This window comes from Mustela putorius, unplaced genomic scaffold (assembly GCF_011764305.1).
Source record: "Mustela putorius furo isolate JIRA1106 unplaced genomic scaffold, ASM1176430v1.1 tig00000585_pilon_pilon_pilon, whole genome shotgun sequence".
Classification (NCBI taxonomy): Eukaryota; Metazoa; Chordata; class Mammalia; order Carnivora; family Mustelidae; genus Mustela; species Mustela putorius.
Genome location: NW_025421424.1, coordinates 10,849,813 through 10,873,340, shown reverse-complemented (window position 1 = coordinate 10,873,340; position 23,528 = coordinate 10,849,813). Strand labels below are relative to the sequence as shown.

At 53.0% G+C, this 23,528-nt stretch overlaps 1 protein-coding gene across 1 annotated transcript in view; it reads left to right on the top strand.

Annotated features, from left to right (window-relative positions):
• SLC6A17 (solute carrier family 6 member 17) overlaps positions 1-23,528 on the top strand; it is a 49,330-nt gene that overhangs the window by 7,962 nt on the left and 17,840 nt on the right. The window contains exons 2-6 of the mRNA XM_004769728.3: positions 8,527-8,899; positions 13,428-13,585; positions 14,756-14,882; positions 15,628-15,809; positions 17,487-17,597. Coding sequence (XP_004769785.1) covers positions 8,614-8,899; positions 13,428-13,585; positions 14,756-14,882; positions 15,628-15,809; positions 17,487-17,597 — 864 coding nt within the window. The 5' untranslated portion in view covers positions 8,527-8,613. The remainder of the gene's footprint in view (positions 1-8,526; positions 8,900-13,427; positions 13,586-14,755; positions 14,883-15,627; positions 15,810-17,486; positions 17,598-23,528) is intronic.

Genomic DNA, 23,528 nt, shown 5'->3' with positions numbered 1-23,528 from the left:
AGGACACCATGCACAATCAGTTGTATCTCAAAATGGCTATTGATTGGGTAGGGGTGGTGATTGGGTGGAAAACTTCCATTGACCCTCCCTGGTAAGTTCAAGAGAGTGCCAGAATCAAAGGGTCTTAAGTTCAGTGAAATTAGGTAACCAATCCCTTCAAACCTCTACTTCTTCATCTGTAGAATGGAAATAATTGTGGGACCAACCTCATCCCGTAATGGGCAGGAGACGATGGCTGATGCACACAGGGGCTGCTAGAGAGCCAGCCCTCAAGAAGGGTCCCCTGTGTGTCGTGGTTATTGTTTATCACTACACCACTCCCTGCCTTCAGAAGTTCCCTTAGCACCCAGAGTCTGGCACAAGGTTAATACATCTGTGGGGTGGCCACGGGGCTGCTGTTGCTTACACACCCACGGGCATGCCTTTCCCCCTCACGTGAAATGGTAAAGCTGAACCAGAAGATTTTGTTTGCGCTAGCCCTGCCCACTTCTTCCAGTGCCAGTTCCTCCCCCTCTGGACCATCTGCCCCTTTTCCTGCTTCCCTTCCTTCTTGACTAAGAAAACAAAATACCAGCTGCAGAGAACACACTCCGCAAATGCAACAGGAAGGTGAGACCGGCCGAGGAAGATTCTACTGGCTCCTTTGCCTGAGCTGTTGTTCGGAATGGTCCCACCAGCCTTGTGGAATGCTCTGGGCCAAGACAGTGCCCCTCTAGGGTATATTTCTCTGAGGTGAAAATGGACCCTGTCTACGACGTGGAGAAAGTGAGGCACAAAGAGTGGATCCTTTATAAGACAAAAAATGTCTGTGAATGCTGGCTGGGCTTCTTAGTTCACCTTTGCTTTAAAACGCCGGCTTGGGGGAGCGCCTGGGTGCCCAGCTCTTGGTTTCAGCTCAGGTTGGGACCTCAGGGTTGTGGGTTTAAGCCCCAAAGTTGTCTCCCTGCAGGTCTCCCTGCTCAGCGGGGACTCTGCTTGTCCCTTTACCTAAGCCCCTCCCCCAGCTCACGCTTTCTCTCTCTCTCCCTCTGGGTGTGTGTGTGTGTGTGTGTGTGTGTGAGTGAAATAAATAAATAAAAACCTTATAAAAAAAAAATTGCTCCTTGGGGCGCCTTTGGGGACATCATGTCTTCTTGAGATCAGAATATTGCATCGGAAAATAGGAAAATTTTGGAGCTGGGAAACTCTATCAGACTCTGGAAAATTTGGGGACTTCAAAATGCACCCGTTCATGAGTCCACTCATTCGCTTCCTTCATGTCATATTTATTGAGCACGTAAAATAGTAATACACGAAGGTTTGGTTTTGCAGAACCAAAAATGGTATTCTTTGAAATACAGGTGAGAGACCAAAACACCAACCCGACAAATCTCTGAAACGGAGTTGGACATTACCATTCTGTTTATTTGCCTCATCGATAAACTTTTCTTTCGCTTTCTCTCTCTAACCATGTGGTAACCAGATGCAGTTGGTAGGTAAGCACTGTTTCCTATTTTACAGATGATTGCAGAACAGAGGACTGGCTTCCCAGTCCTGGGGTCCTCCCCCCATGGGCTGCAGGGCTGCACCCGATTAGTCACCCTAGTCGGACAGGCAGACACCTAGCAAGTTTAAACATATCTCTCAGTCAAGTGCATTATTAGCATTTCCCCCCTGCCTCTCTTTCAAGGTGAAGGCAGTGGTTAGCATTTGAACAGGGAAGCAGGCTGCCCTTGGAGGATGGGAAGGCAGGGAGCCCAAACATTTGTAGGGACCTTGTTCCATTCCTTGTGTGGCAGGCCTGGGCTGGGCTAGGCTGGGCTGGGCTAGGGACACTGGCGGGTGGACGCAAAGCTGGGTACACCTTGGTTCCTGCCTTCAGGGAGCTTTCTGTTCAGAGGAGGAATCAGGGGTGCACACAGGTAGCTATGGGAAAAGCATGAAGAGTATTCCAAGTTGCATGCTGAGAAGGGGAAAGAAAGGAGCGTTAATTCTCACTTAGAGCATCACAGAACATGTCACAGAGGCAATGCAGTGGACCTTGAGATGCACCTTCGAAGGCTGGAAGCTTCCATAGGCAGAGACCAGGGAAGGTTTTATGCAGAGGGGTTTTGGAGAAGAAGTGCCAGCGGAGGCTGGGGGGTGAAGGGGCCCCGGGGGAGGAGCCGCAAATGTGTCTGGCAAGGGCAGCGGGCTCTCTCCAGGACGCAGTGGGAGTGGGTGACATGGAATTTCAGGAAGCTGCCCTGAAGGCCTACAGGAAAGTGAGCCTGCTGCAGGCATCTGACTGAGGAAGGGTCTGAACTAGAGCACAAGAGGTGGGAGTGAGGGTGGGCTCAGACAAGCTAACAGGGCTCTGTGCCCTTGGGAAGGAGGGTGGGGGGGCAGGGAGAGGTCAAGAATGGAGCTGGATGAGAAAACCCAAGGAGAGCAGCCATCGAGACCCGCCAGGGCCTGTCAGGAGCAATTTGCCCCCAGGTGACTACCAGAAGTTTCGATAAAACAATTAAAAATAATTTGTAGGACAATTTGTGTCTCTGATAACAGTCTGATCTGTTCTGGGCTCAGTTGAAGCCCAGAGGCTCTGAGGTAATTAGTAGAGGTGTTTGAGCCACAACTGCTTGTCACATGGAAATCAGGAAGCTGTGGAGTTGTCCAGAGAGCAGGACCATGACCTGGCTTCCTGCCCACCACATATGAGCCTTGAGTTGGACCCTGCCTTTATGGCCGAGGCGGCTGGGTGTTCTTCCCCTGGCCTCCCCTCCTGGGGGCTCTTCTCAGCTCTCCACTATAAAGGTTTGCATTTAAGAATGTGCACTACTGTCCCCAGGAGACCCTGGGGGGGGGGTTGCTGAGCAAGGTGTGCCCCATGGGGCTCAGGGAAGTGGGGCCCTGGTGGGGGGTGTCTGTCTTCACCTTGGCTCCCTGTTTTCCCAAAGAAAGTGACCCCACCACACAGACCCTGGGAGGAGTCTGGCTGGGAAAATAAGTGATTCCCTCGAGTCCGTCCCCTGAGTTACCTGGTCCAACCCTCCTGAACAAGAGAGACGCTGACCCCAGGAGGCGGATGTTCAGGCGGCTGACTGGATGCTCTGTTCCAGAAGGCCCCCAGCTTTGGCTGCCTGGAGCAGAAGGGCTGGCCCTGAAGCAGGTGGGCGGTCGCCCGTCACCTGGGAGGGGATGACTGCGAGCCGCGCTTGAAAAGTAGTTGGGGACCTATTGGCCCTCTGGCCCCGGGGTATTTTTACCTGCTTGCCTCCTCGTCACATTATTATTATTATTATTTTTTTTTTTTTCCTTTTTAAGAAGATTTCGCAGTTCACTCCCTCCAGGCTGCTTCTCTCACGTGTTCTGCTGAGCTGGAAGCTTAGCCTCTGTTGCTAAGTGACGGATCTGTCAGCCAGGCGTTTTCTGTTCTCGAGCCCCCCGGCATTATGCTTTAGGTAACCGAGGCATTCCTCTCAGAGCGCACCCCAGAACTCTGTTATCTGACATCCGGCCCGTCCCAACTCCTCTAGGGCCATGATTCGAGTTTGGCTGGGCCAGCCGTCAGAGCGTTCCCCGCAACAGCCCAGCAAACTCTCCACCAACAGAGTGGGTGAGACAGGTGGAAGGACCTGCCCTGTCAAGTGCCCGAGGCAGATCACACCTCGCTCACATCCATGTGCAGGAGGGACACACCCTGGATATAGGCAAGGCTGAAAAGGGCCTCAGAGATCGTGCAGACCAGCCCATTTTACACATGGGGAAACCGAGGCCTAGAGAGGTCAGGGCAATGGGGCCAGCTTGCACAGTTGGCTGGTGGTTGGTTGGGACCAGCACCTAGCTGGCTTCCTGATACCTGGATCATGGCTGGCTCCATGGCCTGTAAAGTCAGGGGCAGAGAGGAATCTGCCGCTTCTGGGTCCTTCTCTGATCTTGCTTGTCCCAGGGTTGTTGACTGGGTACATGGTGGATTCCCATGGCCTGGTCTGAAAGCTGACTTTTCCCAAGCCCAGGGACTCCCAGGGAGCTGGAGGGAGTAGGAAGGTAGGGTTGCCCCAAGTCACTGGTGCCCCATCATCTTTAAAACATGGAGGCAACGCAGGAGCGAGCAGACGTGGGTGCTGACAGCCACGTGGTGTGAGCCAGGTGCTGTCCTGCCCTGGAGCGTGACTACCTCTGCTCACTCCCCGGGCTGGCCATGTATCCAATGAGGTGTCAAGAAGAGGTGACAATTGTGAGCCCTTGCTGGGTGCCATTCTGAGACCCACCTAACTGCCGTTCCCCACAACACTGGAAGGCAGGCACCGTTATCCTCCTTTGACCGCCAAGGAAACGGATCTCAGGCCAGGCAGCCGGAGAGCATGAGCTGGGGTTTGACCCCGTGCATTCTGGCTTCTGAGCAGTGTCCCCTCCCCAGACCGTGCCAGTAGACTGAGTAAAAACTGTTTGTAAGTGGTTTCAAATGAGCACAACTAGGAGCTGTCCCTCCACTACTAATATTGCTAAACATTAAGATGAGGCCACGTTTATATTTGTAATAACATTGCTGATCTTTAGACCCAAGACCCAGTGCTGCGTGGCGTTTACCTGCTTCCCTGTGGCCCCGGGTTCCTGAGGGGGGTGGGCTGGGCTTTGTAGGGTGCTGCCTCAGCAGCCTCCGGCAGAGGGGGGGGAGCACCCATCCCTGCTGACAGAGCTCGGACCTTTCTGAGATGGTGTGGGTGGAAAATGCTTCTCTCCACCCTCATCCCTCTTCCTCTGCAAACTCACTCTGGCTTTTCCTGAGGAGCAATGGCATTTCTGTGACCAAATAGAAATAGGGAGGGCTTGCATATTTTTAAGTGAATTAAGGCAAACAATGCAAGGCTTCCCAGTAGCAGGATCCTTCCTGGTGCCGGGACTGGGCACTTTGGATGTATCCGCCCACCGAGTCCCCATGGGAGCCCTCCCTTGGAGGGGGAGCTGTCGTCACGTCGTCGTAGACCCTTTTCGCCCCCAAGAGGACTGTCAGCCGCATTGTTAAGGTGAAATGGCTGCCCACCCCTCTCAGCACACTGAAGTCCTGATAGTTGGCTGCTGTGGTGGAAGGCAGGGGCTTGGAGACAGGCCAGGGGTTGAGTGCTCCCATTTCATCTGTTTGCTCGCTCACCTGGCACACATTTCCTGAGTGCCTCTGCTCAAACATCCCCTCCTCAGGGATGCTTTTCCAGACCATAAAATGGCGGCCCTCCAGCTTGCGACACCGCCCCCGACCATGTTATTTCTTTGTATCTTGTACCCCGTGGGCCATGGTACGTTTCTTTCTTTAGTATCTGGCCCTTCCATGAGAAATATAAACTCCACGGGAGGACATACTGCTTATTTTGTTTGCTGCTGCATCCCAGGCACCTAGAACAGAGCCTGTCACAGAGAAGGAACTCAGTAAATGGGTGTCAGGGGAGAGAATGAATGAATGAAATGGGAACTCTCCAACTTGGGCCCGCTGATTGCAAAGCCGCCGTCCTCACCACCTCCATCTTCTTCCTGTTTCCCACCGCCCCCATGCGGAGTCTGATCCAGTGGCTTTGGGCAAGTCACTTCATCTGTGGGGCCTCAATTTCCTCATATAGAAAATGAGAATATTGCTAGGGCCCCTCGAGCTTTAATATTCTATGTGTCAGACTCGGTTGTCACTGAGCGTGTTTCTGGGCACAGAACGTTCCAGTCAGGATTGTCGCCCAGCCCAGGGGCTCTGCTTGCAAATTTGCACCAGCACTTTTTGTCCTGTGAGCCTGATGGCCCAGGAGGCCCCTGGGCCCCCCTCCTGTGATACAGGATGCTCACTCACATCTTGGGAAGAAGAGGCTTTGGCTGAGCTGATTCCTATGGTTTCTGTGATGCTGCTGTGGCCAGCCTTCCCTGGCTTTACCAGAATGTGCTGATTTTGTCCTTGAGTCCTCCTAGCTTTAATGAGACTCGCACCCCCCACCCCAACTGCAGCCTTTTCTTTGTTGGTGACCAGAGCTGCCATTCTCGGCTATTTATGGGAAAGCTTGTCCTCCAGTTGGCCAAGCAGCAGGATAAATTCTGCGGACTTGCGGGAATCCCCTTCGGTTTTCTCCAGTTGTGGGATGATGGGCAGTAAATCATACTTAATGCACTACATATCCATCCTGATCAGATTCCACTGCAGGCCCAGTACCTGCAGTCAGGCTCTGAGCTGGGACCCTAGTGATTGCCATCTCCAGAGGGACCCCAACCCTTCTCTGCAGTTCTAGTTTTTATTTTTTTTTTTAAGATTTTATTTATTTATTTATTTGATGGGGGTGAAGAGAGAGAGAGAGAACAAGCAGGGGGAACAGCAGACAGAAGGAGAGGGAGAAGCAGGCTCCCTGCTGAGTAGGAAGCCTGATTCGGGACTTGATCCCAGGACCCCAAGGTCAAGACCTGAGTTAAAGGCAGATGCTTAACCGACTGAGCTACCCAGGCGTCCCCCCAGTTCTAGTTTTTAATTAAAACTCTTGTTTAAACTGTAGGGGAGTTAGGATAGCCAGCCAGCCAGACTTTGCATGGGCCTTAAGTTTTCTCTATTTGCCCTGGTGAGAGGGACCTGCTGACTAGGGAAGGGGGAGGGGCTCATCCTGGCAGCACCGGCAAGAACACAGGCCTCCCCATTGCATGCCTTCTGAGGGCACCCTTCCCTTAAGAGGCATGGGCCCCATGGCAGCCTGGGGAGGCTGAGGGCTGAAGGGTCCACGGAACACACACTCCCTCCGGGACACAGTGGAATGTTCGCCTGACCGGATGTGAAGAGGAGTCCCAGCCGAGAGCTGTATTTCTTATAGTGAATTCTGAGGTCTTTTAGGCAGACAAGTTCTGTCTCAGTCCCTTCAAAGCCCAAGACCTTGACTGTTCCTGGGATTGACGGAAGGGGGGCGGTGGCGGTGTAGTCACTAAAGACTCATGGTCTCCCTTGGATGCGGAAAGCAGGGAGGTGTCACCTGCTGCTGTGGTCCCCGGCCTGGCCCAGGGAGGGCTGGCGAACCACACAGACCGGTGTAGACGGCCCCCATCCCTCGGGTCTCCCAGCGTCACTACACATGTAACAGGATCTGGCTGGTCAGGTCCCCCTGAAGCCTGGGTCTCTACTCAGTCGGCCAGGCAGTCTGGGTGAAGCTTCTGTTTCGTGGTGCCGCTGCCCCGCGCTGTTCCGACGGCACAGATGAGAACAGACGGGACTGCGGATTCCAGAGGCAACTCCTTCCCTTCGTTAAGGAATTACTGGGTAATTTACATCCCTCGAAAGATGCAGGGCAATGGCAGGCCGGGTGTATGCATGTTTAATTTTAAATCCTCCAACCTCCCCTTGACGAGGAGGTGCATTGAAACACAGCATGTTGATATCCTTCAAAGGACTCATTTCCTTGGTGCTTTATTTCTTTAAGGAAAAGCATGAAAGACAGATGAGGAATGGTAGGAGCTGGGGAGGGTTTTGCCTCCCCCGCCTGCATCGTGCAGACATTATCTGCTGTAAAGCTGTCACTGAAGGATGGAGAACTGGCTCTTGGCTGCAGTGGCCCTCAGATAGTGTCAGCGCTGAGCGATGACCCAGCATTTGTTGGCACTCAGCAGACGCCTCTAGGGCGGCCGTGCCAGAATGCTTAGCAGAACCTGGTCAGTGCTCCTGCCTGGGGACTGCAGGGTATGCCGGGGCCGATGTGCAGGGTCCCTGCGGTTGGAGCTCGAACTTTTTTTTTTTTTTGCAAGCATTAATGTCCCTTTGAATCACCAGAGAGTTCTGTAAAAATACAGAGACTGACTCAGTCAGTCTGGGGGTGATCCTGAGAGTCCGCATTTCTAACAAGCTCCCCATGATGCTCCTGGCCCATGAACCATATTTGGAATAGAAAGACCCTAGAGATGGCAGATACCAGCCTCCCTGGGTCCCACCGGGTGGTTGAGCTATGTAGAGCTCAGGAGGGGTAGGGCTTGGCCACCAGCCTATGCCACCTGGGGCAGGGGGAGGGCTGTGGGGGCCTCTTGAACACTCTAGGACATGCAGTTATGGGAAGGGGGGGTACTGTCATGGAGGGCCCTTTATTTAGGGTTGGTGTATGGTTTGGCTTCTTTTGCCCCTAGTGGATTTACCTTTCTTTCCTTTTTCTTTTTTTAAGATTTTATTTACTTGGCAGACAGAGCACAAGCAGGGGGATTGAGAGAGGGAGAGGGAGAAGCAGGTTCCCTGCTAAGCAAGAACCCAGACACGGGGCTTGATCCCAGAATCCCAGGATCATGGCCCGAGCTGAAGGCAGACTCTTAACTGATGAGCCACCCGGGTGCCCCTAGGTGTACCTTTCAGTGCTGCTCACATAAGGCCTGTGGGAAAACTGAGTCTGCAGACTCTGAGCTCCTCGGTGGGCACCCTGTGAGGGGGAGGAAGGCAAGCTCAGTGTTCCAGGCCAATCACTGCCCGGCCTCTGAGTGTGTGCCCCGGAGTGTTGGGGGACTGGGGCCCATGTGGGCACCCTGCCTCTCTTGCTGCAGTCAGCTAATCCTCTCCTGCTCACCCGGTCGCTCCCCTAGGTCCCCGGATGAGAAGGAGCTGACGGCAGCCGAGAGTCACCTTCTCTGAGTGCGGCGGAGCAGGGCTGCGTGGCCCAGGCGGCACCCATGCCGAAGAACAGCAAGGTGACACAGCGTGAGCACAGCAACGAACATGTCACGGAGTCGGTGGCCGACCTGCTGGCCCTCGAGGAGCCGGTGGACTACAAGCAAAGCATCCTGAACGTGGCGGGCGAGGCCGGTGGCAAGCAGAAGGCGGCAGATGAGGAGCTGGAGGCCGAGGACCGGCCGGCCTGGAACAGCAAGCTGCAGTACATCCTGGCCCAGATTGGGTTCTCTGTGGGTCTGGGCAACATCTGGAGGTTCCCCTACCTGTGCCAGAAAAATGGAGGCGGTAAGAGGCGGCCCCGCTTGCCCCGACGGCATTCCACAGCCGGGCCAGGCCAAGGCGTGGAAAGGAGCAGCCCTGTGCTGGTGCAGAGCTGGGGCTCTTGGAGGGTGGGGCTCGGGATTCTCGAGGAAGGCTCCCCAGAAAGAGCCAATGGTTAACAGCAAGCAAGAGGCTGCTGGGAGCGGTGACAGTAAGGACACGCTCTCCAGCCCGGGATGGCCCGTGGGCAGACCCCAACGCAGCTGGCCAGCCCAGAGACCCCGTGCAAGTTGCTTGATCTCTCTGTGCCTCTCTGTTCTTCATCTGTAAAATGGGAGTAAGACTCCATCCTGCCTCACGGCACAGTGGGGAGGATTCAGTGGGCTTTACGTGTGGAATGCTTAACTAACTTGTATCTGAGGCATAGTGAAGAGCAGCGGTTGGCCATTCTAACGAAATGCTTACTGGCCCTGCTTCAGCACTTATTGGATATTAGGCTAAAATGCATGAAATTGCTGGTATTTGAGCGTCTTGGAACAACCAAAATGCCAATTTCATACAATTCAACCACTGATTCCCCCTACACTCTATGTGAGGGAAGAGTCATCATCCTCGTGGTAGGGACTGCAAAACTGAGGCACAGAGAGGTTAGATGACTTGCTCAAGGTCACACAGCTAGTGAAAAAGTAAGGATTCTAAGCTGGACAGGTTGGCCCTGGCAACTGAGTACTCCTGCTGCTGCCTCCCAGGAGGAGGAGGCCTCACACAACCCCTTGTGTTTTAATCCCCCTGGAGGATCTTGCCCCTGGTGTCAAATCCGGGTCGCAGCCCCTGGGCATTATCATCCCCAGCCCCTCTGAGGCAGGCTGGACTGTTCTAAAAGTAATTTGTTTTGAAACCAGGGGGAAAATAACAGAAAATAAAGAGGAAAACCTAGCAGGCTAACGACGATGAATTTACAAGCTGGGACATCTGGGAAAGTGACTTGAGTCAGCAGAGAGCCCTTGTGGCTCTTAGTCCCCGTGGTCTGGGACTGCCCCATGCCAGCCTGATGGTTGGCCACAGCTTTGTAGGCACTTCACCTGACTCCTTCTGTCTCTGCTCCCTGGGGCTCTGGCCATGGAGCCTCTCCCAGAGATGCAGCCCCATTCAGGGACACTCCCTCCTCTCCAGAACACACCTTCTCTGGCTCAGAGGCCAACTCTGGCTGGAGGCTTCCCCTTCTTTCCAATCTCTGTTGAAGGGCAGGAAGTGAGAATGGCCCTTGGAGCCTATATAACTGAGGCCAGAGGCTTTTATCTTTCCACTAGAGCATTTACCATATGCTCTCCATGCTGTGAAAGGTCTTTCCCCGCCCCCGCCCCAATCAGTCGATCAATCAGTCAATCAATCAGTAACTGCCAGTTAGAGCTTTTGGTCTGGGTGACGAGGCCAGACTCAGGTCACTGAGAGTGGTTACAAGATCAGCCCAAATCTGGGTGTGTGGTTTTCTTATGTGCTGAGAGATGATGACAACAAGCATCCACTGACGTCGGAGGACACGTCACCTCTGGGACTCCAGTCGGGAACCTCTAACCTTGTCCTTTGCCTGGGCCCTGGGCACTGAATCAGAGTCCCTCTCCCCACCACACACACTCCCAGAGCAGTGAGTTTGCCAAAGCTTTCTTGCTCACGGTGTCACCAGCCCATCGCCCTGGACCTAGACCCCGCAGACAGCCCCCAGAAGAGTTGTTAGCGCTCTGGATTCTGAACTCTCTCTTCCCCGTTCCTGCTCGTGCTCTTCCAACCTGTCTCATTCCTAGAATCCCTTCGTATCTCTGCCTTTAACGCTCCCATAGCCTACGAGTATTAGGGTAAGTCATCCCAAACGCTTTCTGGAAGGAGTCAAATGATCCCATTTCAGATAAAGGAAGGAGAAAACTCTTGGTTGGGAGAGAGGCAGCTCTGTGGTTTTGAGCTGCGGGGAAGCCGGGCAAACCTGGCTTAAATCTGGGTGGGCCTTCTGGAACTCTGCTTAGCTCCACTTGATGCTGAAGTTTCCTTTGATCTGGTTCTCTTAATTGGCTTCTTTTTTTTTTCTGTTGAGTTTTATGACAAAGAGGCAACCGTTCTGTTCTTTAAGTGCTGACTAAGACGAAGTAACTTGTATAATCCTCACAACAGCCCCCCATACCCCCACGCCGGCCCGTTCAAAAGGGAGCATGGAAGCCTGTGAATGCGTGCTTTTCTGAGCCAAAGATGGTCACATATCAGCAGTTTCATGTGGTTCTGCCGAATGTTATCATCTTCTTTTAGAAGACCAAAAGTGGCACAGAGAGATCAAGGAATTGGCCCAAAGTCACACAGCTAGTAAGCGGCAGAGCCAGGATTCGGGCTTAGGAGGTCCAGCCCCAGGGGCTGTGTCAGCCCCTACTTGGTATGCATCTCAGCAGGCTGAGACCCAGGTGGTCTTCCAAATCCCAGAAATAACATCAGTGTTTGCCAGAAACAAGACCCAGAGTATAGACCAAGTCGGAGACTGCAGAGATCCAGGAGGTCTCGTAGTTGCTACAGCCCAGCTTCCTAGAGCCTGACACCCTGAGCAGTGCTCCCAGCTGTTGAGAGGGAGGACTCAGAGTTCCCCTAAGTTACTGAAATAGCCAAGGGAATCCCATTGCGTCTCCAAATTGTATTTTCAAAGGCGGAAAGGGTGCATTTCCAAATGATTTCAACAAGGGTTGATAAGAAAAAGGACCTCTGCCTACCCAGAAAGCCTCACCCAGACCCCAGCCCCTGAGCACTGTGGATGACTGGGCCGTGGCGTGCGGAGGAGAGCCGCCGCCAAGTCCGTGCCCTGGGCCCGACCGACTCGGGCCACTGGCCCCAGTGGCAGGTGGCAGCATGCCCGTGGCCAATCTTGGCTGAGAGCCGCTCTATGGACAGCACATATGTGGAGACTCTCCCTGGTTCTTTGGGAGAGAGGAGAGAAGCCTTCACAGAAGACACCAGCCTACCCTTTGGACACCCCGAAACCCACCTCCCTGCACATTTTGCCCCCCTGCCCCCGAGGGGATATGGCTGAAATACAAAACCAGTGAGCCGCGTCCCTTCACTTTTCTGCATGTCACGAGTCTCCTCTTGCATTTCCCTGAACCCCAGAGCAGGAGACAGAACTAGGAGTCCTTCAGGCCTCCTCTCCTTTGGGCGCCAGGATGGCCCTCCTTGTTAGTGACAAGAGGAACTTATGTGTATGTGTGACCGCGTATAGTTGTATGTTAAATGAATTAGATGCTGTCGTGTGAGGCTGGGTGGGTTACCACCCTGGAAGCCTTTGCTGATTAGTTGTGTTGGACTCTGACCCCTTCCTTGGCAGGCCTGGAACTCAGCTGGCCCTCTGGGACTGGTCCGTGTGTGCGTGTGTGTGTGTGTGTGCGCACATGTGCTCACATTGCTCACAGGAACCTGCCGCTCCTGCCTCCCAGATTGTGAACTGTACTGGGATAGGGCTATGCTTTCTTTTACCCCCAGATCCCCCTGCTGCTCATGCCTGGCCCAGGGTAGACCTGTAGTAAACCCCGGGCTGTTGCCAAGTGCCACGCCTAGTGCCTGGGAAATGCCTGGTCCTCTAGGGTCGTGAGCAGATTGGCTACATGTGGCATGTCCTGTTTTGGGGGGCAGAGTGGCAGACAGGTGGCTGGGGGTCTTCTGGATACTCCTAGCTTGGTCTGGGGGTGCCGGGTGGCCACCGGAGCCCTGGTGACTGGGGCCGTCTGATGGCTTTGCTAACAAGACTAGGTTGCTGGCACAGCTCTCCGCAGAGATCACTCGTCTGTGTCCAGACACGATTTTAATTCTCCTGCTAAATGCCCTGTCACTTAGAATTGAGACTGCGTCTGCATGGAGGCCAGGGACCGTGAACTTAATTTATCATCTGGAATCTTTATCAAGATCCATTCTGTCTCTCCATGACGATCCTCCCGGCTATGCATTTCCAAACTGTTAATTTCTCTGTCTCATTCCTCCCAATTGGCTGTAGATTCATGGTGATGCTGGTCAGACCCTGTCTTCCTGGAAAGCTTCCAGGCTCTGCCTCCCCGGAGCTGCCCGGTCTGTGGCATCAGCATCTGCTTCAGAGGCGGGCAAGACCATGCCTGGGGTCTGGGCCTCTGGGGGGTGAGGGAGCAGAGCCCACTCCATCTGGGGCTGCTCCTCTGGGGTCAGGAGTGAGTGTGAACAGGTGTCCTCCCAGGACATCAGGAGGCGACCGGGGACTTGACCTGTGAATTTCTGAAGAGATGGTACGGTGTCTGTCTGTCTGTCTCTGAATCTAACCTTGTGAGCAGTCCTCCCCCAGAATTTCAGATCGGGGGAGTCAAGGGGAAGAAGGGGGGGCAGGGGAGGCAGTGTGTGGTGGTGGGTCACATGTGGGAGCCAGACCCCTCCTGGAGGAGCACAAGGCTTGGAGCAGTTTGAGGACGGTCAGAGGTGCGGGCAAGACTGCAGGACGTGGCCGTCTGCCCTCAGCCTGGTGCCCTACTCCGGATGCCCTCCGACACACCCCTGTCCTCCCCAGGTGCATACCTTGTGCCCTACCTCGTGCTGCTGGTCATCATCGGGATCCCGCTCTTCTTCTTAGAGCTGGCTGTGGGCCAGAGGATCCGCCGTGGCAGCATCGGTGTGTGGCACTACGTGTGTCCCCGCCTTGGGGGCATCGGCTTCTCCAGCTGCATAGTGAGTCGGGGGCTGGCACTGGGCGTGAGCTGGCGGGCCGGGGAGAGCCGCTTCTGGGGGACGGGGTTTGCAGACCAGAGTCTGGGGCCAGATCAAAGTAGGGAGGGAGACCCTGCTCTCGAGAACTGCTTCCAGCTGGCGTCCCAGGGCCATGCATTTCCTACACTGAAAGCGGGCTGTGCTGCCTGGGGCAGGATATAATATTTGGAAATGTTACCAAGGAGGAAAGGCTGGGACATCTCCGCTGGAGTTCTCTGTGGACACGTGGACTGTCCGGGATACCTCTGTCTGCTTACCAGCCCTTCAGTCCCGAGTGAGGGAGGCACTTCCTCTTTCCTTGATTGAAAAGTATTTGCACTGGGCAAGCGTGGGGCCCAGGGAAAGGCCACCCTGAGGCATGAGGTCTCATTGCCTATTTGCTAGGCACAGGAACAGAGTAGGAGAAGGTCTCAGACAAGAGCCCTGTGGCCCAACCAGGAGGGGTGAAGCTTAGGAACAGTGGGAGACAAGGATCAGCATAACAGAGCTGGGCCCCTGCAGGTGGAAGGGGTCTCTCAGCAGCCAGATCGTGTGAAAGCATGGCTTTTGGAGAAACCGCTCAGACCTTCAATCCGAATTGACACCTTCCTCTTCTAAGTAGAATTCTACCAAGACTAGCGATCATGTTTCAAAGACACGAGAAGTGACATCTTTCTGGGGGCAGGCTGCTGCCAGGACCAAAGAGAGAGCGGTGTCCTGAGGGGAGGGAGGACACAAGACACCAGTAGGAAGCATCCGCAGGGCCTCCAGAGCCGTTCAGTCTGGGGCCGTTGTTTGGGGACACAAAGGCTGTGCAGGCCTCCACAGTCCCAAAGGGTAACTCTGCAACTGTCACCCCGAGTCATCAGGAAATGATGGGGAAATGCTTTAAGCATCTTAGAAGAATTTCAAACTGGAAAGGATTAACATTTTAAGAGTTCATTGCTTAGAGGAGAGATCTTTAATATCTGAAGCATTCCTCTGTGGATTCCCTGAATACCAGATGAACAGAGGATTAGGAGGAGGCCCTCAGAGCCCCTTCCTCCTCCTCCTCTTCCTCCTGCAAGGGAGGCCTGTGGACTTGGGGTGGGGGTGAGGGTGGGGACTGCAGCCTTCATGACCCCTCCCCCCACCATGGACCCTTGTCCTCAGGTCTGCCTCTTTGTTGGGCTGTATTATAACGTGATCATCGGGTGGAGTATCTTCTACTTCTTCAAGTCTTTCCAGTACCCGCTGCCATGGAGCGAATGTCCCGTCATCAGGAATGGGACTGTGGCAGGCAAGTATGGGACCCCCATGAGTAGGACCACCCTGGGGACCCCAGCCAGCCCGTCCCAGGAAGGGCTTGAAGGAGCCTAAGAGGCTTAGGCACAGGTTTGGGATTTCATTAACTCGTCACCTTGTATTAGACACCTACCCTCTCTGGTCCATTCTGATGGCCCTTGCCAGCCTGTCCCATAGAGTTCTTAGGGGGATTGAATGAAATGAGTGTAGGGAAAACTCTGGAAAGTGTGGCTTTTGTTTAGTTGTTTTTAGTAGTCCTGTGTTACTCAAATACCATCCTATCTGGAAACAGCCTTACTTTGCATGCCAGTCTGATAAAAGGCTGGATGATTTATCCTACCTCACCAATGGGTAAACTGAGGTCCAGAAGTGACTTTCCTGTGTTCACACCAGGATCTGAGATGAGACACCAGAGGTCTGGCTCCTAGCTCAGGACCTTTCCTGAGGAACTTGGGGCCAGCTCTGCCTAATCCTTACTGTCCTCCACAGATGGAAGCGGGAAGGGGTGGCATGTGGGAATTCAGCCCGATCCATGTGTCCCGAAGCCTCCTGGGCCCCATCTGGAGCCCCATCTGGAATCTTCAGGGTCTGCCAGATCCTGGCTAGCCTACAAGGAGCACAGCACCCCCCTCCGCTAGCCACACTCAGCCAGCCGCTCACCCGCTGCCGCCCTGGGTGGGGATCAGGCACAGGAGGTGACCCCACAGTCCTGCCTGAGGGGGCCTTTGTTATTGTTCCAGTGGTGGAGGCAGAGTGTGAGAAGAGCTCAGCCACTACCTACTTCTGGTACCGAGAGGCCCTGGACATCTCCAACTCCATCTCGGAGAGCGGCGGCCTCAACTGGAAGATGACCCTGTGTCTCCTGGTGGCCTGGAGCATCGTGGGTATGGCCGTCGTCAAGGGCATCCAGTCCTCGGGGAAGGTGAGTCGGGAAAGGAGTCCGACCCACACAGGCAGCTGCAGAAGAGCATGGCAGGCAGGGGGCTGAGGACCCTGGGTTCTGCCATGCCATGCAGGGTCTGCTGAGTGGGCTTGGCCTCTTGGAGGCTCAAGATGATGACACGGGTCCACCGCCATGGGCGCGATGGGTGTGTCATGGCTGTGTCCCTGTTCCCTGTGAACAGTCCACCAGGATTGGCTGGGAGAGGGCTTGTGGAAAATCAGGGCTTGACCCCCAGCCACCTCTGGGATCATATACCTCAGACCTGCTCCACAGACTTTAAAGAGGAAGAAAGCTAGGAGTACAGACCCAGGGATGTTCGTCGAGATCCTAGTCCCTTAGGTTCCCAAGCAAAAGGCCTAGAAGAGCATTCCCTGAGCAGGTTTTGGTGAAAATCGGCAGATCACCGTGTGTGAACTAAAGGGTGCCTGGAGCAGGCAGCTGCTGTGAGTGAAGAGGCCTGGGGCATCTGAGGGTGGCTTTCCCCTACTCTCTCAGGGCGTAGTCCAGCCAACCCCACACACCCCCTTCAAGTGAGGGCCCTTTCTTCTTTGTGACATATCAGTATTCCTGGACTGCCAAAGCCATGGCTCTATCCGTCCGTTCTACAGATGAGGAAACTGAGGCCCAGAGCCGGGAAAGCCCCTCCCCTGAGGTCACACAGCCAGTCAGTCCCAGAGCTGGAAGGCTCCAGGTTCCATAATGTGCTTCTCAAGTAGGGAAGCTAAGCTCTAGGAAGGTAACTTGGTCTCAGCCAACCCCTCTTCCCTCTCCACAGGCCAAAATAGTAGCTGACACTTGGGCGAATTTATCAGGTACTGCCATACATATGAACACTTTTGGTCCACAGCAGCCTTATTGAGTTCAGAAGCCTTACACCCATTTCATAGATGCACAAATAGAGGCACACAGAGGTTACATGAATAGCTCAGGATCCCATGGTAGGTAAATGGCAGAGCCAGGATCAGAACTCAGGTGCTCTAGCTCTGGACGCATACATGCTTACACCTTCAACATCATCCCACCCAAACAGCCTTCTTGAATTGTTTCAGCACAGCAGATGTGCTGTGAGCATCTCTTTCCTGGGCAGCTCTCTGCCCGGGGGATGTAGAAATGCATGAGAAATGCACGTGCTGGAAAACAGCGGGTGATGTATAATCACAAGAGGCAGGACCTTCTCTGATGTTTTGGCTTGGGAGCCATGCCTGTAACCTCCCGGATGCCTTCCATCAAAGGAACTCTAAGGACAGGGGAGAGCCTTAGGGGGTCCACTGGAGTCAGGGATCGAAGAGCGGGCATGAGACATGAAAAAGTGAGGAGGGGAGAGGAGAGGCTTCCTCGCCCCCTTGGCGGCCCTTGGGGGTGGGGAGGCTGCAGGCCCGGCCCTGCCAGCTCTCGAAAGGGGGAGGCTAGCCCCAGGCACAGCCATGCTGACTCCAGCTTGTCTGTGCTCCTGCTTCTGCCTTGGCTCAGTGCCAGGTGTGTGGTGGTTTTGGCCCTGTGCCCAGGGGTCCCAGGGCTTCTCTTTTTGCTGCCATCAGAGGAGGCTCGGGTGCTCTGACTGTGAGCGGGGAGGGGGATGCCCCAGCTGTGAGCAGGGAGACGGTGCTGGCCGCAGGGGGCCCTCTGCCCCACTGTAGGTCCCTGTCCTCTCTGTAGGTGATGTACTTCAGCTCCCTCTTCCCCTACGTGGTGCTCGCCTGCTTCCTGGTCCGGGGACTGCTGCTGCGAGGGGCTGTCGATGGCATTCTGCACATGTTCACCCCCAAGGTAAGCATCTGGGGGCACTGACAGCTCTGGTGGGCCTGGCCAGCATCCTGCAATTTCACACTCACTGAGGACCTGTCATGGGTCAAGCAGTCATCACAGACCCCTGGAAGCATGCACTGGGGAAGGGGCATGCACCTGCCCCCTAGGTTCCAATGAGAGGGATAGCGTGTCAGTTTGGGTGGAACCGGAGGGAAGCTTCAGGGAGGGCATGACCTGGAAGCAGATCCTATTTCAACGAACGGCCGTTGGACATTGCAGTCAAAGGAAGGGCAGGAGCAAGTGTGGAAAAGCACTGGGTATGCTTGAGGCCCTGGTGGGAAGGCAGGTTTGGCTGGGGCATGGGCGGTTTCATCACTGGATCTGTGACAGCAAGAACCAAGGAGATGCCTAAGAAAAGTTATCTCCCTGCCGGGAATCCCAGCTTGTTCCCAAATCAGGGGAACAGTGTTACTGTTTTATTCAGGATACTAGACCATGCGGGGCACGATTTTACCCTTACCAAATCCATTCCTTTCATCTCTCACTTCATCCTCCCATAGCCCAGCGAGGGGCCGCTGGGCACATTTCACAGGGCTGTCACAGGGCCATAGGCATCCTGAAGATCTACACTCAGGTTTCTTGATGGTGGTCTTGCCACCATGTGGCCTTGCCTCTGTATTCCCCCCGGCCATGGCTGGCATGGGCCGGTCCCCTGAGGAGTCAGGGGATTGCAAACGCATACTGGGAGGCCTTCAAGGTGCCCCAAGCCATGTACCTTAGGAACCCCAGCGGGAAAGGCTGGGGATGTCCACCTCCAAATACCAACCTATCAGTGAGCAGCCAGCTCCTCGGTGAGACTAGGCTGCGGTCATGGGTCAGAATGCCACCATCTTGAGGCCCCCAACCTTGGTCCTCAACAGTGCCGTGTCACACACGTGCTCACCTACACTGGTGCTCACACGGGAAGTTCATAGAGATGACAGGGACTAGAACCCAGATCCGATGGGGAATCCTTGTTCCCTCCCAGCGGCTCTGCCGCTGGGAACATCCCCGGATGTTGGGGGATGGCAGTGAGTAAGACACACAGCACTCATATTCGTCAGGTAGGAAATAATGCTGGCTCCCAGCAGTCTTGGATGTAATATTTGAGGCTGAAGTGGGCCGCCTGAGCCATGCGGCTGCCATGAGGTCATTGTGAACCTGTGATACCCTACAAAGAAGCAAAATGCAAACCTGGCACGTTTGGGGGGAGAAACGGCCATGGGAAGAAAGCTAGTGGTTTTTATGACTTACTTCTACTGTATTTCTAGAATGAGGATCAGTCTAACCTTTTCACTTGAGTCTTTTAGTTATACTTTTCTGGGCTTTGGGAGGAAACGGTATACTCTGGAGATGTTCATAAAAAGGGAGAGTCACACATGTCTCCAAATGGGCGGGCCCCTTGGTGGCATCCATCTTGAGAGAGCCTAGGACGGGATGGATTCACGAGACTGGCTTCTGGTCCCAGCACACACAGTACAGCTCCCCATTTGACTCAGACATTCTTTCAAACATCTGTTTAATCATACAATGTCTCAGGCATGTAAACATACACATATATAATAATATAATAAACATTGGAGAGGCCATAAAATATTACAGAGACCATAAAAGTGTCCTCATAGCCTGCCCTGATCCCATATCTTTCCTCCCCCAAAGATAAGCACTATCCTGAAAGTGGGGTGTATCCTCCTAATACATTTCTCTTTCTCTCTATCTCTTTTAAAGATTTTATTATTTATTTGAAAGAGAGAGAATGAGAGAGAGAGGGCATGAGAGGGGAGAGGGGCAGAGGGAGAAACAGATTCCCCACTGAGCGAGGAGCCCAATGCAGGCCTTGATCCTGGGACTCCAGGACCATGACCTGAGCAAAGGCAGTTGCTTAACCAATTGAGCCACCCAGGCACCCCCTCCTAATACATTTCTTAAAATACATGTATTTTATCTCGTAATGCATGTATGCATATGTGTAAACAACATACCGCATTTGTGTGTACTTTCAAAAGTGGCATCATGTTATAATGCATCTTCCTGTGGCTTGCTTTGGCTTTTATTTTTGCTCAGCACTGGTACTTGAGATTTATTTCGAGTGCTGTTTGCAGCTCTAGTTCATCCATCTTCCCTGTTGTGTCGTAGTCCACTGTAGCACTAAACTGTGCTCATGTATGAGCACGTGAGGTTCATTTATATTGTTTCCAGCTTTCCCCATGGCTAGTAATGCTACAGTAGATGTTATTACACAGGTCTCCACTTGCACAATTTTCCTGAGGGTGTCTGTGTTTAGGAATGGAATTGCCATCTCAAAGGGTACATGTACCTTCAGTAATGCTAGAAGGTGGCCACACTGCTCTTCAAAATGGCAGCCAAGGTCAACACTCCCACCAGCTGTATGGGAGAATCCCTGTGGCTCCAGGGACTTCTGTTTTTGCCACTCAGATGGTTGCAAGATGGTGGGTGTGCCCTTGGAACAATAGAAGACCCTCCTTTCAAAAACCTTTTCCTGGCGGGATACCACTTCAGCATCTGCAGGGGGCAGAGTCCTCCTGAAGTGAAGTTTAAAGAAATGGAACCCAGAAGGCCCTAGAAGAGCCAGGTCATCAAGACCCAGCAGGTGGCCCTGACCCATCTAGCTCTTGGGACTTTTAGTCTGGATAGAGCTTGTGGGCTTGTCTGAGCAGTTCTTTGGGGGCAGCCCTTGTCCTTGGAAGGCCTAACTTTTCCGTCAAGGATTCCTTTCATAACCTGTGCTGCAGACAAAGCTAGTAATGATGGCTGGGTGAGGCCATTATTTACAAATTCCTCCAAGTCATCTACAAGAAAGGTGGATCCACTCTCAGAAATTGTCTTCTGACTGTCCATACTGGGCAGTCTACTCTTGTAGAGCTGGGACTATTCCAGCACAGGATTGGTGAGATATGAGGAACCCTGGAACCATTTCAAGTTCCTGACCTAGAACAGTGCTATTGAATACTAGGGTCATTGTACACAGCTGCTCAGGCTGTGCACTGCTCCATTTATATCGACCATAATGGGAATGAAATCCCTAGGGGTCATGCCATTTGGCAGCCATGGCAGAGTCCAAGAAGACTTTTGGCCAGGGCATCTCTGAATCCACTTGAAAAAAGCATAGACTCTCCATGGATATGCTGAATGTCCTCTTACAAATTCTTCAAACATCAGGAATAATGCAGTGTGGCCAGGATACCATGATGACCCACTAGCATCTTTGATGGGACAATAACTCATGTTGATGGCTAATTAAGTTCTTGGATTCCTTGGGCAACCTCTCTCCTGATAACTTTCTTTCCACCAAAGAAAAACCCAAGTGGGGCACCTGGGTGGCTCAGTGGGTTACGCCTCTGCTTTCAGCTCAGGTCATGATCCCAGGGTCCTGGGATCGTGTCCCACATAGGGCTCTCTGCTCAGCAGGGAGCCTGCTTCCCCCTCTCGCTCTGCCTGCCTCTCTGCCTACTTGTGATCTCTCTCTCTGTGTGTCAAATAAATAAATAAGATCTTTAAAAAAAAAGAAAGAAAGAAAAACCCAAGTTAGCATGGAGGGCCACAGAATTCACCATGTGACTTTCTCAACACAAAGTCACAGATTATGGTAGACTTCTCACCACTAAAACTTGCAGAAAGTGTTTATCAAAATTACAGCTGTTCATGTCCTTTGGCCCAGCAATTCCACTCCCAGGTACTTGTCCTACTGATATATTCACTCACAAGCAAACTGATCTGTGCACAACATTGGTCACTACAGCCCGTGTTTTAGTGGCAAAAGATTGAAAACAACCTGAATGGCCATCATTCATTTATCCCTTCATTCCATAAAGGTTCACTGGATGCCTGTTATGTTCCAGGCTCTGTTGTGGGTCCAGCTCTGGGCCAAGCAGACAAACTTCCCAAGCCTCCTGGATCTTGTATTTTAGGAAGGCAGACAATACAAGAGTAAGGAGTTGTTGGGTGGTGTTGCTAAGAAGAAAAATAAAGCAGAGAAAGAAGGATTAGGGACACCAAGGAGAGGGGTTGCTTCAGCTAGGGTTCAAGGAGGGCCTCCCTGAGAAAGTGGCAAAAAAAATAAAGACATGGGAGATGGGGGAGCAGGCTGTGTGGATATCTGGAAGTAGTACATTCCATTCTGGAGGGAGCAGTAAGCAAAAGGCCTTGAGATTGGATGTGCCTGGCATCCAATTCAAGGAGGCGATTGGATCTGGAATGGGAGGGGAGAGAGGTAAGGACAGGTGGTCAAGGAGGTCATGGGAGGCAGACCATGAGGGTCTTGTGGGCCAGGGATGACTTTGGTGTTTACTCTTGGTGAAATGGAAGCCATCAGAGATTCTAAACAGAGGAGCAATATGGTCTGACTTCTGTCTTTGAAGGATCCCTCTGGCTGCTATAGAGAACCTGAGGGGACAAGGGTGGAATGGGAAGACCTGCCAGACAGCTCCATCCAGGTGACAGGTGACTGTGATTTGAGTCCAGGTGATGGCAATGGAAGTGATGAGAAGTCGTTGGATTGAGGATACATTTAGGAAGTAGGGTCAACATGATTTGTTGTTGGATTGGACCTGAGGGGCAAGAGAAAGAGAATGGTCAAGGGTGATTCCAACATCTTTTGACCGAACATCTAGAAGCATGGAGTCGTTATTTATGGAGAACAGGGAAAATGATGAGAGGAGCAGGTTCAAGACTACTGTTTTGGACATGGCAGGTCCAAAATGTCTAATAGATATCCAAGTGGAGGGGCCCTGGGTGGCCAGTCCATTAAGCATCTCTGCCTTCAGCTCAAGTCATTGTCCCAGGGTCCTGGGATCGAGCCCCACATTAGGCTCCCTGGGAGCCTGCTTCTCCCTCTCCCTCTGCTTCTCCCCTGCTTGTGTTTGGTTGTGCACTTTCTCTCTGTCAAATAAATAATAAATACAATCTTAAAAAAACAAAAGATAGGGGCACCTGGGTGGCTCAGTGGGTTAAAGCCTCTGCCTTCGGCTCAGGTCATGATCCCAGAGTCCTGGGATCAAGCCCCACATCAGGCTCTCTGCTCAGCAGGGAGCCTGCTTCCTCCTCTCTCTCTCTCTCTCTGCCTGCCTCTCTGCCTACTTGTGATCTCTGTCTGTCAAATAAATAAATAAGAATCTTAAAAAAAAAAAAAGATATTCAGGGGGCCTGGGTGGCTCAGTGGGTTAAGCCGCTGCTTTCGGCTCAGGTCATGATCTCAGGGTCCTGGGATCGAGTCCCACATCGGGCTCTCTGCTCAGCAGGGAGCCTGTTTCCTCCTCTCTCTGCCTGCCTCTCTGCCTACTTGTGATCTCTCTCTGTCAAATAAATAAATAAATAATCTTAAAAAAAAAAAAGATATTCAAGTGGAGATGTTGAGTAAGCAGTTGGAAAGATGAGTCTGCAGGTCAGGTGGAGGTATAAATTTGGGAATCAGAGAATTTGAAACTGTGGACTAATGAAAGTCACCTATAGAATGAACATAGAGAAGAGGACTGAGCATCAGGACCCAGCATTTAGGGTTTGGAGGAAGGGTAGCGGGAAGAGGAAGAGGAGGAGGAAGGGGAGAGAGATGTGGATATGTCGATCCCAGAGGCAGAGAGGAGCAACTTCTTTAAGGAGGGAATGGTCAGCTATGTCCGAAGCTGCTGAGAGGTCAGGCGATGGGCCTGACCCATCAGAAAATGAGCAGTGCACCTGGCTGCAGAGGGGTCCCCGGTGCGCTCAACAAGAGCTGTTTTGGTGGAGTGCTGAGGACAAAGTCTGAGTGTGGTGGGTTCAAGGGAAAATGGGACATGAGGAATTAGGAGACAAGTGGTAAAGACTACTTGTTTTCAGGAGTTTTGCTCTACAGGGGAGCAGAGAAATGAGAAAGGGGTAGATACTGGAGAGGGCCATGGGATCAAGGATGTTAGTATA